Raw genomic sequence first — 17,901 nt, 5'->3', positions numbered from 1 at the left:
TTTTTCTATCTACTGGCTAACACGGTGCAAAAATATACAGTATATACAGTATACGTAAATAGAGGTCTGTCTACCTCACACTTTCTTATTATGGATTCAGTGGGTGTATGTCACAGTTTTTCTCATATCCCACACAGATGGAAAGACAGATGTCAATGAACTCCAATATCATGGGGATGCAGGGTCCCAACCTAAGCAATTCTTGTGCTTCACCTCAAGTCCCTCCAATGCACTCAGATGCCAAAATGGTAAGACAATGCAAAGCTGTTTTCATTGCTACAGATTGGAGTATATGAAATGTAGACCATGTATACTTTACTGCAGTAGTAACCTGACCAGTCTCCATTGCCTGCACAATCCAACAGGGCTCTCTTCACTCTGCTAGGATTTTTTTACTGAAAAATCCTATATATGGCCCTGTTTACAGTGTCCCTATTTTAACTGCACAGTCCTACAGGGCTCCGTGTTGGTATTTAGCTATAAATTGCTGTCAAATGAATCAATTACATAATTCATCTCTATGATTCATCAGGGCTAGAGAAACAGGTAACAAAATAATTAATAGATATTAATAGAACTTCAAAAACTGTGTTGTGTTCGTAGTGAAGAGACCACGTAGTCCAGTGAGTCAGGATCTTGCCCACCACTGTAACTGGCCTTTTTTTCAGCATTCTCAATTACAATGAATGGGGTGGGATCAAGCATATTTACCTCTGCCTTATTCAAGATGGACCTCTGTTCTTGGGATCTCAGAACCTTGTGCTTGGGATTTCTGGGGGGGTCAAAGCAGTTGGACCTCCAGTGATCAGCAAGTTATCCCCTATCTTACAGATGTCTTCGAGATACGGAATAACTTGGGAAACCCCCATTAAAATGAACTGGATAAATTCATGTTGCTTTCATCCTAAAACTGTATAGAATATTAACATATTTACTATTCATCGTAGCATTTCATTTTTTTTTTTTTTGGAGGGGGAGTAATTATTATTTCATTGGACACTGACCTCTATGACTGGAGGAAAGGAAATGAGCATTTTCCACAAAATATTGCATTCTAAAATCCTTTGAAATGATACTACAGAAATTCTGAAACACGGCTAAATATGAACATTTGGAAAATGATCCCATCACATTTGATTTTAATTTTGAGATTTGAAATTGTTTTGTTTTTGAGAATCAGAGAGCAGAGATTCTGAGTAGAGTAAGTAGTTTGTTACCATGGCTGTATTTGTATACTGAGGAATTGTTGAAAGGTTGTCAGCAGCAATCAGCGAGCGGCAAATAGTTTGGATCGTGAAAGTACGGGGCCTTTTGTGTTCAACGCACAAGTGTAGCTACTCGGGAAAAATGTCATAAACAGATGTGCATAATATTTGCAGTATTCTATTCAGAGAGGGCCAGGGAGAAATATTTTTGTATTGTCATAGAAATCAAATGCCACCTCCAACACATGTGCTAGTCTAATACAGAAATTATTCCTTTTGTTACCAATTACAGTAATAGTAATCTTTGCACTTTAAGACTTCATTTAGGGTCATACAATTAAAATGGGGATTTCTTCTTATGTATACAATAAAATAAATGATTTTATGATTTTCATTGTATTATTTAGCTTTCCCTACAGCTTTCTAAAGCATATTTTGTATGAGCTGGTGAAATTGCCCATTGTTTTCACGTGTAAAGCACAATGGAATAAATGGTGCTAGAAATAATAATAATAATAGTTGTTTTGTTATATGATTATGTTCTTGGAAAACATTTGTATTTCAAAGTACTGTATTTTTCGGACTATAAGACACACTGGACCATAAGACGCACCTAGGTTTTAGAGGAGGAAATTAGGAAAAAAAGCAAAAAATGTAGTCAATTTGGTACTAATATACCCCATCCTGGTATGCATGGCCCCCTCATCTCTTTCCTGGTATGCATGGCCCCCTCATTCCTATCCGGGTATACATGACCCGCTCATCCCTATCCTGGTATGCATGGCCCCCTAATTGCTATCCTGGTATGCATGGCCCCCATCCCCATCCTGGTAAGCATGGCCCCCTCATCCCTATCCTGGTATGCATGGCCCCCTGATCCCTATCCTGGTATGCATAGTCTCCGCTTCCCTACACTGATATGCATGCACCCCTCATCCCTACTCTGTTATGCATTGCCCCCTCATCCCTACCCTGGTATGCATGGCTCCTCATCCCTATCCTGGTATGCATGGCCCTCTCATCCCTATCCTGTATCCATGGCCACCTCCTCCCTATTCTGGTATACATGGCCACCTCATCCCCATACTGGTATGCATGGCTCCCTCATCCCTAGCCTGGTAGGCTTGTCCCCCTTATCCCTAGCCTGGTAGGCATGGCCCCCTCATCCCTATCCTGGTATACATGGCCCTCTCATCCCTATATTGGTATGTATGACTCCCTCATTCCTACCCTGGTATGCAGGGCTCCCTCATCCCTATCCTTGTATACATGGTCCTCTCATCCTCATCCTGGTATGCCTCATCCCTAGCCTGGTAGGCATGTCCCCCTTATCCCTAGCCTGGTAGGCATGGCCCCCTCATCCCTAATCTCTTTCCTGGTAGGCATGGTCCCCTTCATCCCTATCCTGGTATGCATGGCCACCTCATCCCTATCCTGCTATGCATGGCCCCCATCCCCATCCTGGTATGCATGGCCCTCTCATCCCTATCCTGGTATGCAAGGCCCCCTCATCCCTATTCTGGGATGCATAGTCTCTGCTTCCCTACCCTGCTATGCATGCCTCTCTCATCCCTACCCTGGTGTGCATTTCCCCCTCATCCCTATCCTGGTATGCATGACCTCCTCATCCCTACCCTGGTATGCAGGGCCTCTCGTCCCTATCCTGTATGCATGGGCCCCCTCCTCCCTAATGTCAGGATCCTGTCAGCGCCGGCATGCAGCCTCCGCTGAGCAGGGACTCACCCGCACTGTAGGGGGGCCCGAGGTCAGGTACAGCTGGAAAGTACAGATACACAGGACCTGTAGATGCTGAAGTTTAGCAAGCAGTCACAAGACCTACGGTCATGTGACTGCAAGGGGGCGGGGCTTAGCATCCTGCTTTCAAAGAAGGCAGGACACGATACAGAAATACTCAGAGTCAGGCAAAACGGAGGTCATACACAGAGATATCAGTAAAGTACCAGGGATGAGACAGAACGGATAGTCAGGGCCAAGCAGAAGTCAAAACCAAACAGACATAGAAGGTACCAAGCAGAATCCAAAGCAATATCCAGAGAACAGACCGAGTCGTACACAGAGAATCAAGCAACCAGAACACAGCACAAACACACTCAGGGGTCACCACACAATGCCAAGGGCGAAAGTATAACTGACAGGGATGGGAGCATCCTGAGGCTATAAGAAGCCTCTCCCAGAACCAGAGAGAGGCCACAATCATAGCCCCAGGTGTGCAGGTAAGCCTGCACTGGGATCACAACCTTTAACCCCAGAAATGCCAGTCATCAGCACTGGTTCTAGACATTAACCCCACGTGTGCGAGTCAAACCCGCTCTGAGATCATGACACCTATCCTGGTATACATGGCATCCTCATCCCCATCCTGGTAGGCATGGCCCCATCATCCCTATCATGGTATGCATGGCCTCCTCACCCCTACCCTGGTATGCATTGCCCCCTCATCCCTAGCCTGGTAGGCAAGTCCCCCTTATCCCTAGCCTGGAAGGCATGGCCTCCTCATACTTATCCTGGTAGGTATGGTCCCCCTCATCCCTATCCTGGTATGCATTGCCCCTTCATCCCTATCCTGGTATGCAAGGCCCTCATCTCCATCCTAGTATGCATGGCCCCATCCTCATCCTGGTATGCATGACCCACAACATAAAAACATTAAAAAAAATAAACCATTATAGTTACCTTCCTGAGCTCCCTCGCAGCGTCTTGTTCCGAAGCCAGCAGCTAATTTATGCTTGTAAGCAGAGCATGGCAGTGACGTCATGTGTTGCTTACAAGCTAAGGACAGCTGCCAGAATACTCACTGCTCCCCACGCCGGGACTAGTCCGAAAAATACGGTAATTGTTATTTAAAAACTTCTGACAAGACAAAAGTTGTGATCAGTGAGGTTCAGGACTCTTATTAATTGTGGAATAAAGGGGTAAAATATATTACTATGTACCTTTAGCTCTGATTGTCTATTCCCTCGTTCTGCTTGGACAAAATAGATTTGTAGTAGAAAAAAGCCCAATCACTTGTGCCCCTTCAAGGACCATGAGTTCTGAGTAGTAAGACAGCCATGATGCATAACAAAGGCATGGAGAGAAAATATTTATCTCCACCAATTTCGTTCAATGAAACCTTAGTGTAAGGGTTAGGTTGAGATATGCTTTGACTATTAATGTAAAGTAACACCATACAAGAAAATGCAATGCTTTCTGATGCATGTTTGCTCATATCAAATGTTGAAACTTAACGTAAAGAGGATCTACAAGCTTTCTTGATACATTTGTTTTTACTGAATTCGGTACTTGTTTTCTGAAAGGAATAACTTTCTGGAGGCTCTTGTCTTATAACTGCATTGCACCATTCCTATGTCAATCTGCCTCGAAATTTATGAATACGTTGACAATTGGGTGTTACCATTCCTCTTGTCAATGGGGCATGTCTTTGATGACCAATGTGAGAATGTACTGGGACGCATCTTATTGACAATTGAGCATGAAACCTATGTATTCACATTTTTGAGAGTATAATTTGGGAAACTACTGTACTGTATATCAGGCAGAGCCGCTTGTACAGATATATCACCATGTCAAAAAAAAACAACTAAATGGACAATAAACTATAAAAATTCCTAGAAAATACTTTAAGACCCTGCTGAATTTACCCTTTCTTGTTAGTGCTATTCTATTTACACACACGATATTTGCAGAATGCTGTCAGATTTCTCTTGCCTTCTTCAAATTGACAGATCTGGAAAAAATAGTGTTAACATTTTCCTAGTTTGGAAAACTCACAAATTTTAATGGAAAGCATGAGGTATAGTCACTGTTACACTGGCTTATTAACACTTTCAATTTCGAGAGTTTAGATAAAGCAAGGCTACTAAGTATACAGTGGCTCACAAAAGTATTCACCCCCTTTGCATTTTTTGTCTTATGCTACCTCACTACCTGGAATTTCACTGTTTTTCTGCGGGTTTGCATCAGTTCTTGTAAAGAACATGCCTGTGAAGATTTGGTTTTCTTTTTATTGTGAAGCAAACAACAAGTAGGAGAAAGAACTGAAAACTTCAATGTACATAACTATTCACCCCTAAAGTCAGTACTTTGTAGAGCCTCCTTTTGCTGCAATTATAGCTGCAAGCCACTTTGGATGAGTCTCTATGAGCTTTCCACACCTTGGCACTGGGATTTTTACCCAATCCGTCAAGGAAAAACTGCTCTAGCTCCCTGAAGTTAGATGGATTCCTCTAGTGAACAGCAATCTTCAAGTCTGACCACAGAGTCTCAACTGAAAAAAGGTCTGGGCTTTGACTAGGCCACTGAAAAACATTTACATGTTTCCCCTTAAACCACTTGAGTGTTCCTTTAGCAGTATGCTTTGAGTCATTAACTTGTTGGAAGTTGAATCTCCATCCCAGTCTCAAATCACTGACTGGCTAAAACAGGTTTTGCTAAAGAATATCCCTGTATTTCACACCATCCATCTTCCCATTGACTCGGACACTGTTCCCTATCCCTGCTGTTGAAAAACATCTCCACAGCATGATGCTGCTGCCACCACCATGTTTCACTGTGGGGATGGTGTTCTTGGGGGAGATAAACTGTGTTGGTTTGGCGCCAGACATAGCACTTACCGTGGTGGCCAAAAAGTTCAGTTTTAGTCTCATCTGACCACAGCACCTTCCTCCATACATTTGGGGAGTCTTTCACATGTCTTCTGGCAAACTCAAAACAAGCCATACAATTTTTGTGTGTGTAAATAAAAGCTTTTTTTCTGCCCACTCTTCCATAAAGGCCACCTCTATGGCATGCTTTATTGTGGTTGTATGAACAGATACTCCAGTCTCTGCTTAGCAACTCTGCAGCTCCTTCAGGGTTACCTTTGGTCTCAGTGCTGCCTCTCTCTGATTAATGCCCTTCTTGCCTGGGCTGAGAGTTTTGATGGGTGGCCCTCTCTTGGCATACTTGTTGTAGTACCATGTTCTTTCCATTTGATGATAATGGATTTAGTGGTGCTCCAGGGGATTATCAGAGATTGAGATTTTTTTTAAAACCCAACCCTGATTTGTATTTCTCAACAACTTTGCTCTGACATGCTTGGAGATCTCCTTGGTCTACATGGTAGCACATGCAAGGGTCAGACAAGGCTCCCTTCTTTCATTGCTCTATGCTCCAGTTCCAATGCTCACATGTAAATGCTTTAAGCAGCGGTCATGGATTAGTAACGACACTACCCTTTGATACTTGATGTTATCACAACATAATCAATGTTATCAAACACCTGTTTGTTAACTGACTGATAAGATTTTTGCATGAATATAGACATTTAAGCCTTTTTTTATTTATTTTTTTTTTCATGGCTGGGGTCATTCATATGCATCTGAAAAATCTGAGTCAGGTTAAACTACAATATTTTACATTTTCCATCATCAAATATTAGTTAAATAAAAATAAGAATAAAAGAAAATCAGACATAAGTAGTTTGGAATTTCCCTTTGGAAATATTACGAAACCAATGTTATTAACCCAGTAATAAAACCTGTTAAAATGTCAGTATTACAGTGTATAAATACATAGTACTGCACGTCCAAGCACTAGAAGGAAAACATTTACATTAAAGTGGAACAAAGTATCTGAGCAGCACTACAATAATGAAAATTGAGTGTTAAGTTAAACAGTTTAAAGATGTTATCTTTGGTTACAACTAATACTACTCAAATACTTACACTAAGCTTTGTCACATTGAAGAAGAAGTATGCTTAAAGGCCCCCTTGATCAGGTCTCAAGTAACCCTATGTCATCTTTTTCAAACTAACTATTGCTTCACTTTTTCCATAAAAAGTATCTTGAGAGGGAGAAACAGTGACATAGACACACAAAGACACTGCTGCTTCCAGTGTTTGTCTCATGCCAGTGCTTAATTCACATCTGCACTGCTCAATACTGCTGTATAATATCCTCCATGCTCCTGCTACTTTCTGTATTAGAGTGGTTGGGAAGCATAATCTGCACTTTTTTTCAAACGTATTGTTTGACCCTCTTAGAAGCTAGCCATAGCTCGCTCAGGAGTTGAGTTCAGGAAAAACTGACAATTAGGGTTGAATCGTGCTGAGAGAGAAACTGCTGATAAAAGAAGGTTACAATTAAAGGAATTGTCCACTACTAGGACAATCCTTTGTCAATCTCAGTGTTTTCCCCATTAAAATAAAAACACATACTCACCTCCTGTGCTGCCTCTGTTCCAGCCCTGTCAGCCTTCGCTCCCCCAGGGCTCATGTGAGGTTGTTAAGTCATGTGAGCTCTGCACCCAATCATCTCCAGCTTCACTGTGCCTGTGTTTGGACGAATAACTAATCAAGAGGAAGTCATAGCCTCGCTATCCCCATCTTTGGACGATTAAGTAATCAAGAGAAAATCAGAGCTTCACTATCTCCATTTTTGGGTGAATAAGTAATCAAGAGGAAGTGAGAGCTTCACTATCCCCGCCTTTGGATGAATAAGTAATCAAGAGGAAGTCAGAGCTTCACTATTCCCGCCTTTGGATGAATAAGTAATCAAGAGGAAGTCAGAGCTTCACTATCCCCGCCTTTGGGCGAATAAGTAATCAAGAGGAAGTCAGAGCTTCACTATCCCCGCCTTTGGACGAATAAGTAATCAAGAGGAATTCAATGCTTCATTATCCCCGCCTTTGGATGATTAAGCAATCAAGGTGAAGTCAGAGCTTCACTATCCCCGCCTTTGGACGAATAAGTAATCAAGAGGAAGTCAGTGCTTCATTATCCCCACCTTTGGATGATTAAGTAATCAAGAGGAAGTCAGTGCGTCATTATCCCCGCCTTTGGATGATTACGTAATCAAGAGGAAGTCAGTGCTTCATTATCCCCGCCTTTGGATGATTAAGTAATCAAGAGGAAGTCAGTGCTTCATTATCCCCACCTTTGGCTGAATAAGTAATCAAGAGGAAATCAGTGCTTCATTATCCCCGCCTTTTAACGAATACCTGTAAGTAATCAAGAGGAAGTCAGAGCTGTGGCTGCTCTCTCACTTCCTCTTGATTACTTCTATACATCCTAAAGTGGAGACAGTGACGCCAATGCTGATTGGGCCCAGGGCTTGCATGACTTGGCAACCTCACATGAGGTGCAGGAGAGCGAGTGCCCACACCCCAGGAATGGCACTGGCATGGAAGGTAAGTATAAGTGTTTTTATTTTAACGGGCGAAAACACTGAAATTAAGAAGGGGTTGTCCTAGTACTAGACTGCTTCTTTAATATATTGTCTTGATATAGTGCTGTTCTTCATGTACACACAAAACCATTTCTTCTGGAAAGTCACAAAAAGCTATCTTTAATTTTATACTGTGGGACAAATCACTTTCTTCAGGAGTCAACAGCTTAATAATGTTGTATGTAAAAAAAAATTAAAATTAAAATAGAAATCTGTAAAGTGGGTATAACACATATGTTACCACAAGCATCTGGTTGGACTAAGCACATACCACCACCTAAAATTGATCCGAGAGATGTTACTATATGGGAAAGTTGCCCCACAACTTATTGATCCAGGGAATTAAGTGTCAGCAATGAATATACTATTAATGTTATGATGGAGACATTTGGGTGACAATGGCTGTGGGGAATGGTTGCAACTGTGACCCACATGTGGGTGAACTGGAGATTACCGTATATAAGATTATGTCTGAATAGATATAGAAAACGTAATGGCTTATATATGGGAGCACTCCACCCTTATCTCATAGTTTCACACTTCGGACATTCAAGCATTCAAAGTCAAAATCCGGACCGCCATGTCTGATCCAGCCATGGTTATCCCGATCTGACCAATATAGCTGTTGAGTTCGGGTCGGGAGATGTGCGGTCAGTCCACACATGGCAGTCTGTACTCAGATGTATGAAATCAGCCTAACAAGAGAAGCAAATATCGTATAGCCAACATTGATATCTTGATGATGATTTTCTATTTGATTTTATTATAAACGCTGTATATTTCTTCTGGGCAATCGACAGTGATGAAAACAACTTGAGAATAGGATCTGTAGCACGTGCTTCAAAGCCACAGGCCGGGCAGTTTACCACCTTTGTGGATACATAATAGATTAAAGAATCATTAAAAGAAATGGAGTTAGATAAACACGGTGGCTGATTAACGTTGTAATCAGCAATACGTTGCCCTGTAAACCATGCTTCGTTCTATGTGCCTTTTTTTCTCCAACTCTTTTTTTTTTATTTATAACCTCTACACATTACTGCTTGGCCTTTCTTGGTCTGATAATGAACATTAATTGATTAGCTGGATACGAGAGCAGCTTTAGCACTAGTAAGTACTATCCCAGTGGGTACGCAGCTAAATACTTTATGAGGTAATTAGTATGGCAATGCCTTTTGAAATGAGTCCTTTCAGTAAAGAATTCTCAGGAGGGCATGTTATTGGTTTATGGTTGGGTTTTTTTTTTCAGACACAACAGAAAAAGGGTGGCAAGAAGAAATTATATAGCTGTATTGTAGGCGATTTCAAAGGCTTCCCGAAAGTCTTATTTGCAACTATTTTTTTTCTATTTCTTTGCCAATAAATAAGAAAATATAGCTTATTTATTAAAATGGGTCCAAACTACTAAAATTTGGCACTTTTTCCTCTACGAAATGTCATTGTTAATTTGGGGTTTTAAATACCATCATGGCAGTACAGTCTTTTCAGATGTATTTATATCATGAGGTTATATTTGCTCAAGCTGCCTCCGCTCCTTAAGGGATTTATGACCAATGTCACATTCAGCTGGACTGGCCTCTTAAATGACCTTTACTGTCAACCTTAGGTTCCCAATCCAAAGCCATGTGGAGCAACCGAAACTGGAAAATTCTCTCCAACGACCAGACCAACATCCTCCCTATACACTCCGCACCTCCTAAATTGCATTGCGTTTCCATTTCAGCATGACACTGTGCTTTCATAGCCGTCAATGTGAGTTGAAGACCTTCTGCTGAGGAAAAACAGAAGCGTGCTCGGGGTAGTTTGGTGTTTGTGTCTGGTTAACGAATCAGCTAGATGCTAAGACCACGAAATGAATGAGCCTCACTTCACACATCATCACTCAGCTCTGTAGCTGTTCATTAATTATGCTGTTCAAAACGATGACTTTTGACTTAAACATATCGAATAAAAACCCATTAGTAGCATGGCTGAGCAATTTTAACTGGTTTTGTGGGAGTGGAGCTCACATACTGTAGGTATAGCCACTATATAGTATTGTTTGTTTTCCGAGAGATAAGCTGATCACTGTACCACAAACCCGCCGTACAGCTCTTTGACTATATGAGAAATATGAAGAGCAGACATTTTTTATTTTGGGCACACGCGCATCGATTATTGCAAAAAAAAACCAGTCCACTGTAATAGTTACGATATATAGGCATATATAACACATAAATAACAAAAGAGTAACAAAATGTTAAAACAGCGAAAACACAACCCACATAAAATTAATGAAATGTCAACATATCAAAAAAACTTAAGAATCTTGAGAGGCCATCCATGATAAGGTGAAGGCAGTGCTGGCTCCAAAACATGAAGCTCAATCCGTTATAGCATTTAAAAGCAACCTGTCACATTGTACATGTGGAAAAAAAAATCACAGAAGTAAAAACAAAAAGGCAGCCATACTTACCTCTCACGGCTGCAGACCATCGCTCTGCATCTGACTGCAGAAGGTCTCAGCAGTTTGCTTTGCAGATTTTTTCCGGGTCCTTCTGACTCCAGGACCAGTGGCAACCTCCCCCGACTCTACTTGACACACCTGGATTGGGGTGTTTATAACTCCCAGCTGGCTGCTGGGAGTTGACGGTGATATTTCCATTTCTCTGATGAGGCTTGGAGCTATAGCAATTGGTTATCTTCCTCCTTGGTGTTTGGTGGACAGCTGTGTTTCTCTCTGAGTCTACTCAAGCTAAGTGTTGTTTGTGCATCCCATTTGTCTTTAGTGGTAGTGGGGATTGATTAGTGCCTATCCTGTCTTTCCTTGTGCAGGGCTTATCACCAGGGTCAGTCAAGGTTTAGGTATCCTGCTCGGTTATAGGTGCAGAACATAAATAGGGACGCTAAGGGCAGACAGGGTGACGTTACGTCTGCCTAGGGGTCTCCACTCCCCCCTTCCCTAGTGCCGGGTTCCCTTTCCCTTATTCCTTCATGTTGCACTTAATCTTTCCTACACTGTGCGTGGCATTACCAATACAGCGCTTAAACATAGATATACAACAGGATACAGCAGCACCCCCATGATAAAGGGGGGACAGCACAGGTTCAAACCACTAATGAAACAACCACTTGCTATCCACCATATATCAGAGGGATTGTTGTTGAGTATTCCAAATGCACGCAGCCTTGTATAGGGTGCCATTCACACCATTACGTGAGACTCTCTGTTGTCCGGATAACAGCCTATTATCAGCACCCCTCTTATTAGATCAGGTGGGCTGCCCAGTACCATAAGTACACCCCAAAGGACAGACACCCCAGATTACTTAACCACCATTGAAGGGCATGAACAGTACCCTGGGGGGAGAAATGTGCAACATATATACACTATATGAGGTATTGGTCAGTATTTTTACCAAAATACACAAGCTCGTAATCCAAGTCAAGGGTCCTCATTATCTTGCAAGTTGACACCACAGTATGGAGAAGTATAAGCTGAGAAGAATATTTTATAGGCTTGTTGGAAAAGATTCAGTGTAACTTAAGTTTTATTCATTGAAATCCCTGGTTTTTGCATGCATGAGTCCAGTGGGCGGTGCTTCTAGTGATTGAAAGCTATCTGTGCATGCACTGTCATACAGGATAGACTGTCAATCACTTAATAGGACCTTCCACTTGACTTATATGCATGCAAACACCCGGGATTTCAATTAATATAATGTAAATTTTACCAAGGTTTTTCTGACAAAATTGTATATCACACTGATCAGCTCCTCCTGCTCTATAACATACGGCCTGCAGATTGGATACCATTTTCAGCATGACAGGTTATCTTTAAGAAATGCATCAGATAAGAAATAACATAACAATAGATGCAAAAAAACCAAATAGGTAATTAAAGTAATGAAATCCCAATATTGATGGCTTCCGATTGAAACCATTCGGATGTGGCTGCTTCCAGGATATTGCTATTATTTCATTGAATCTTTTTCTTTCTCTTAGGGGTCACTGGCGAGTACCCAGTGTATAACTTGGACGGGTGCTCGCTGTTGTTTTATTGGATAGCACTCACTCCAATGTTATACTATGGAGCATTGCCGGCGAGCGTTTATTTTTTCATGCCGTGACGGCTCGACAAAAATATTGCTGCATGCTGCTATTGGTAGTGTATATCGGATGACGCGCACCTATACAAGTCTATGGGTGCGTGCAAAACCTCAGACTGCACTCGGATATCTTCCGAGTGCAGTCCGAAATATAACGACTCACAGAATGAAGAAGATGCATAAATTATGTTCTCCATCTTCTCCACATCAGGAGCAAAGGTAATAGTATCAGCCTCCTACTTGCTCTGTAATAAAAGATATCAATGCATGATACCAGTACGAAGTAACAAGGTGAATGCATCCATGGTGCCAAATAGTAAAAGAGCAAAAATGAAAAATGTGCACATGTGCTCTATGTTATAATGTCACAATTCCACAATAGAATACCATTGACTAGCAGTCAAACTATATAATAGGATGCCTAACCTAACCACCAACATATGGGTATCAGCACAGAGGTGGGGCTGGAGTGTTAAGGGTTTTAACAGGTAATTCATATTTATTTTGTTTTTTTAAAGCATTACCTCCTCAATTTTTCTGAATATGGCCAAAGCAATAAAAATGAGATCTTTTTTTCTTTTTTAATATCACATGATAAGTCTTTTGAATGTTTAGCAGCGCCGTAAATAACAAGCATTGTAATATCTGAAATACTTGAAAATCGACTTAAATGCATTCACGACAAAGAGATCTGTAGAGGCATTAAGTAGAAGGGATATTGCTTCAGTTCAGCAGCTGTGCGCAAAAATAACATTATTTGTGACCTTATGCTGTGTGTCCTAATGTCAAAGTAAGTTTGATATTCTTTCCTCTAAATCCGGAGTATTAATGCTGATCTAAATTCTTGTTATTTTTGGCTCAGATCCTGGATTTGGTGTAAAATAATCAGGCCATGGAAAAAACTATGTACATACTTTGACCATGTCAGGAAATATATATATAAAAAAAAAAAACCCTATACAAAAGAACCCCCTCTTTGAGAAGACCACCCCTTTATGCAGATCAGGATTCCTGTGACAGATTTTCAGTTACATCATATATTGTTATGCATATTGGACATCTTCATTGAGCAGACCATAACCATAAAAGATGATTAGTCAATACAATGTGTAGTTATGTTAATGATATGCAAATGATTACAAAAATTAAACAATATTTTGAAAACATCTCAATTTATTGAGTATCGAATGATCATCACTCTCAAGAAAACCCGCACTTACATGCCTTGGCTGCTGTCAATGAGGTTAATAGTTTTATGAGGAATGTTCTGCAGCACTGAATCCACTTGGGCAAATCCTCAAGATCCACTGCTGGCAGCTCTCTTTGTAATTTCTGACCAATGACGTCCCAGATGTGCAGAATGGGAGACAAAACTAGAGATGCCGTTGGTCATGGTAGCACTTTTAGGCTATACACTATCCTCACAGTAGCACCAGCAAGATGTCGCCTGATGGTTTTGTGTTCAAAATAGCTTTTGGGATACTTTGAAGAAATGGTCGTAGCACTGGTTCCCCAGCCAAATGTACAATATAACACCGAGCTGTTAGTGTACGTGAATTAAAGACTAGAGGGGTTCGGCTGCCGTACATTGTGCCACCCCACACCATAATCTTGGGAGTAGGACTAGTGTGACATTACCTTGTTAAGGCCTCTTCAATGACCTCATGCCATCAATTATGGGGCTGGACTTTTTCTCTTTTGTGAAGCCCAAATTAATACCTTGGCCTTGAACTTGCAATGTTGCAGTGCTCATTATCTTCCTGAGGGAGATCACTGCCATTAAAGGGAATCTGTCACCCCTTTTTTGAGATATCATATAATGAAATCATTCAATTGTGTGTCACATAAGGATTCTCTTAGTACTTTTGCTTCCCCCTGACCCCGCACCTTTCATGCATAAATACCTTTTTTATATTGGTTCAGATGTATGTAAACTGTCGCTGTCCGGTCCACTGGGCGGGCCTTATTCACCTGCTCCCCCCTCCCTGTCTTGCTCTACGCATTTCTTCTACGCTCCCCCCTCCCTGTCTTGTGTAGAGCAAGACAGGGAGGGGGGAGCAATTGAATAAGCCCCGCCCATCGGACTGGACCGTGGCAGTTTACATACATCTGAACCGATATAAAAAAGGTATTTATGCATGAAAGGTGCGGGGTCAGGGGGAAGCAAAAGTACTAAGAGAATCCTTATGTGACACACAATTGAATGATATCATTATATGATATCTCAAAAAAGGGGTGACAGATTCCCTTTAAAACATTGCCATGAATTGCACTGCCCTGGATGAATTTGCACCCCATATAAATAGAACACCACAACGCAGACGGCGACAGCCCTGGCACACGGTGCAAACACGTTTCCTGCAGCGGTGCTCCAGGTGCGCCGAACGTCTGTGGAGAAAATCCAATCTACACGAAGATTTCATCCATTTTAAGTTTATGCTTAGAACATACAACACTGCTCTTCACCTCTCCAAACAAATGTATTTCAACACCCTCATCACCTCACTGTCCAATAACCCGAAACGTCTCTTTGACACTTTTCATTCTCTACTCAATACAAGAGTACAGGCCCCAACCATGGAGCTCTGAGCTGACGATCTGGCCAATTACGTCAAAGAAAAAATTGACCAGATTCGACAGGAAATTATCTCCCATTCACCTCATACCATGCACTGTCCTCCCTCCCCCACTTCATCTAGCTCACTCTCTGATTTTGAACCAGTCACAGAAGAAGAAGTAAGCAGGCTCCTTGCATCTTCTCGTCCAACTACTTACACCAGTGACCCATTTCCGTCACATCTCCTCCAGTCCCTTTCCCCTGCTGTCACCCCTCACCTAACTAAAATATTTAACCTCTCTCTCTCTTCTGGTATTTTTCCCTCCTCATTTAAGCATGCCATCATACATCCACTACTTAAAAAACCATCCCTCGACCAAAACTGTGCTGCTAACTATAGACCTGTCTCTAATCTTCCCTTCATCTCTAAACTCCTGGAACGTCTGGTCCACTCCCGTCTTATCCGCTATCTCTCAGAAAACTCTGTTCTCGACCCTCTCCAATCCGGTTTCCGCTCTTTACACTCCACTGAAACTGCCCTCACTAAAGTCTCTAATGATCTGCTAACAGCTAAATCAAATGGTCATTACTCCATGCTAATTCTCTTGGATCTCTCTGCAGCATTCGACACTGTGGATCATCAGCTCCTCCTCACTATGCTCCGTTCCATTGGCCTCAAGGACACCGTTCTCTCCTGGTTCTCTTCCTATCTCTCCGACCGCTCCTTTACTGTGTCTTTTGCCGGTTCCTCCTCCTCTCACCTTCCCCTTACTGTTGGGGTCCCCCAAGGATCGGTTCTAGGCCCCCTCCTCTTCTTGTACACTGCCCCTATTGGTCAAACAATCAGTAGATTTGGTTTCCAGCACCATCTCTATGCTGATGACACCCAATTATACGCTTCTTCTCCTGACATCACGCCAGCCTTTCTAGAAAACACCGGCGATTGTCTAAACGCTGTGTCTAACATCATGTCCTCACTATATCTGAAACTGAACCTGTCAAAGACTGAACTCCTGGTGTTTCCTCCCTCTACTAATGTACCTATACCCGACATTGCTATTTCTGTGTGTGGTTCCACTATTGCTCCCCAGCAACAGGCCCGCTGTCTTGGGGTCATACTTGATTCCGAGCTTTCCTTTGCCCCCCATATTCGATCAGTGGCTCGCTCTTGTCATCTGCACCTCAAAAACATTTCTAGAATTCGACCTTTTCTTACTTTTGACTCTGCAAAAACTCTTACTGTTTCTCTTATTCATTCTCGTCTGGACTATTGTAACTCTCTTCTAATCGGTCTCCCTCTTACCAAACTCTCCCCTATCCAATCTGTCTTGAATGCTGCAGCCAGGATCATATTCCTCACCAATCGTTACACCGATGCCTCTACCTTGTGCCAGTCATTACACTGGCTACCCATCCACTCCAGAATTCAGTATAAACTTATTACCCTCACCCACAAAGCCCTCCATGGCTCAGCACCACCCTACATCTCCTCCCTTGTTTCAGTATACCACCCTACCCACGCCCTCCGTTCTGCTGATGACCTGAGGTTAGCATCCTCAATAGTCAGAACCTCCCACTCCCGTCTCCAAGACTTTACAAGTGCCGCGCCAATTCTTTAGAATGTACTTCCCAGGTCAATACGATTAGTCCCCAATCCCCAAAATTTTAAGCGTGCCCTGAAAATGCATTTATTCAGACTGGCCTATCGCCTCAACACATTAACCTAATCTATCCCTGTGTGGCACAGCCAAAAGTTTTACGATAACCAGATTTCCCGCATCATGTTCCCACATGCTTTATGCATCCATTAGCCCTCTGTGTCTGTACTGTTACACACTTAACATTATGGCTGGTCCATACAATCAGGGCAACTGTTACCACCCACCTTTCGTGTCTACCTCTTTTCTCATAGACTGTAAGCTTGCGAGCAGGGCCCTCATTCCTCTTGGTATTTGTTATAATCTACTGTATGTGATTATTGTTATGCTGTAATGTCTATTGTCTGTACAAATCCCCTCTGAAATGTAAAGTGCTGCGGAATATGACGGCACTATAAAAATAAAATTTATTATATTATTATTATTATTATGAAGGGGTGTACTTGAACTACCTTCACATTTGCATAGGTAGTACATGTCAAAGTAACATCTACATGAATGTTACGAATTTTAGAGCAGAATATTGTCTAGTTCATCACAATGTCTTCACCAGCTTTTCATCTTTCCATAGTACATTCTGATGCCATCTCTTCCCCATGTAAATAATGGCTATGCTACCAGCCATCCACATGATGTCAGAGAAGACATGATTCAGACCAGACCACCTTCTTCTATTGCTCTACAATTCAGTTCTGACTCGTTGTTGGCATTTTTTATGGTGGACAATGGTCAAAATAGATATGGGATGTGGTGTGTTTTGTGCTCTGACAAGTTGTGTCATAGCCAGTCCAGTATTATTTGTGGCAATTTATGCTGTAGGACCTTAACAAAGAATTATTTGTTCTACCTTTGATCATTGTCAAAGTCACTCAGATCCTGAAGGTCCCCAGTCACTTTAGACTACAGTTAGCTGTACCCGATAATATCAACGGATGATTGTTGGGGGAAATAAGAGTCTGATATTTTTGTTCTCTTGAGAAATGTCTGGTAGTGGCTCCTACATAAAGAATACAGGAGCACTCGTCAGTGCGGACACTCCTGTTTATGGGATACTTGGGAGAGAAAGCTGCCGGCCAAACTATCGTTCCACCAACAGCTATCTAAAAAACATACAGCAAAATTTTGGTTGGTTATATACTGTTAATTCCAATAATGCTTAGATTTCC

General features: G+C 41.9%; 1 protein-coding gene across 5 annotated transcripts in view; it reads left to right on the top strand.

Moving 5' to 3' along the window:
* The window catches only part of CREB5 (cAMP responsive element binding protein 5), a 678,892-nt gene that overhangs the window by 550,848 nt on the left and 110,143 nt on the right, over positions 1–17,901 (top strand). For 4 of the 5 annotated variants that reach the window (XM_073581350.1, XM_073581351.1, XM_073581354.1 and 1 more), the window contains one exon: positions 138–248. The exons of the other annotated variant lie outside the window; for it this stretch is intronic. In XM_073581350.1, coding sequence (XP_073437451.1) covers positions 138–248 — 111 coding nt within the window. The remainder of the gene's footprint in view (positions 1–137; positions 249–17,901) is intronic. 5 annotated transcript variants of the gene reach the window in all.

The sequence above is a fragment of the Dendrobates tinctorius genome, unplaced genomic scaffold (assembly GCF_039654945.1).
Source record: "Dendrobates tinctorius isolate UK_male_01 unplaced genomic scaffold, ASM3965494v1 ptg000070l, whole genome shotgun sequence".
NCBI classification, from domain to species: domain Eukaryota; kingdom Metazoa; phylum Chordata; class Amphibia; order Anura; family Dendrobatidae; genus Dendrobates; species Dendrobates tinctorius.
This window is presented reverse-complemented; position numbering and strand designations above follow the sequence as displayed.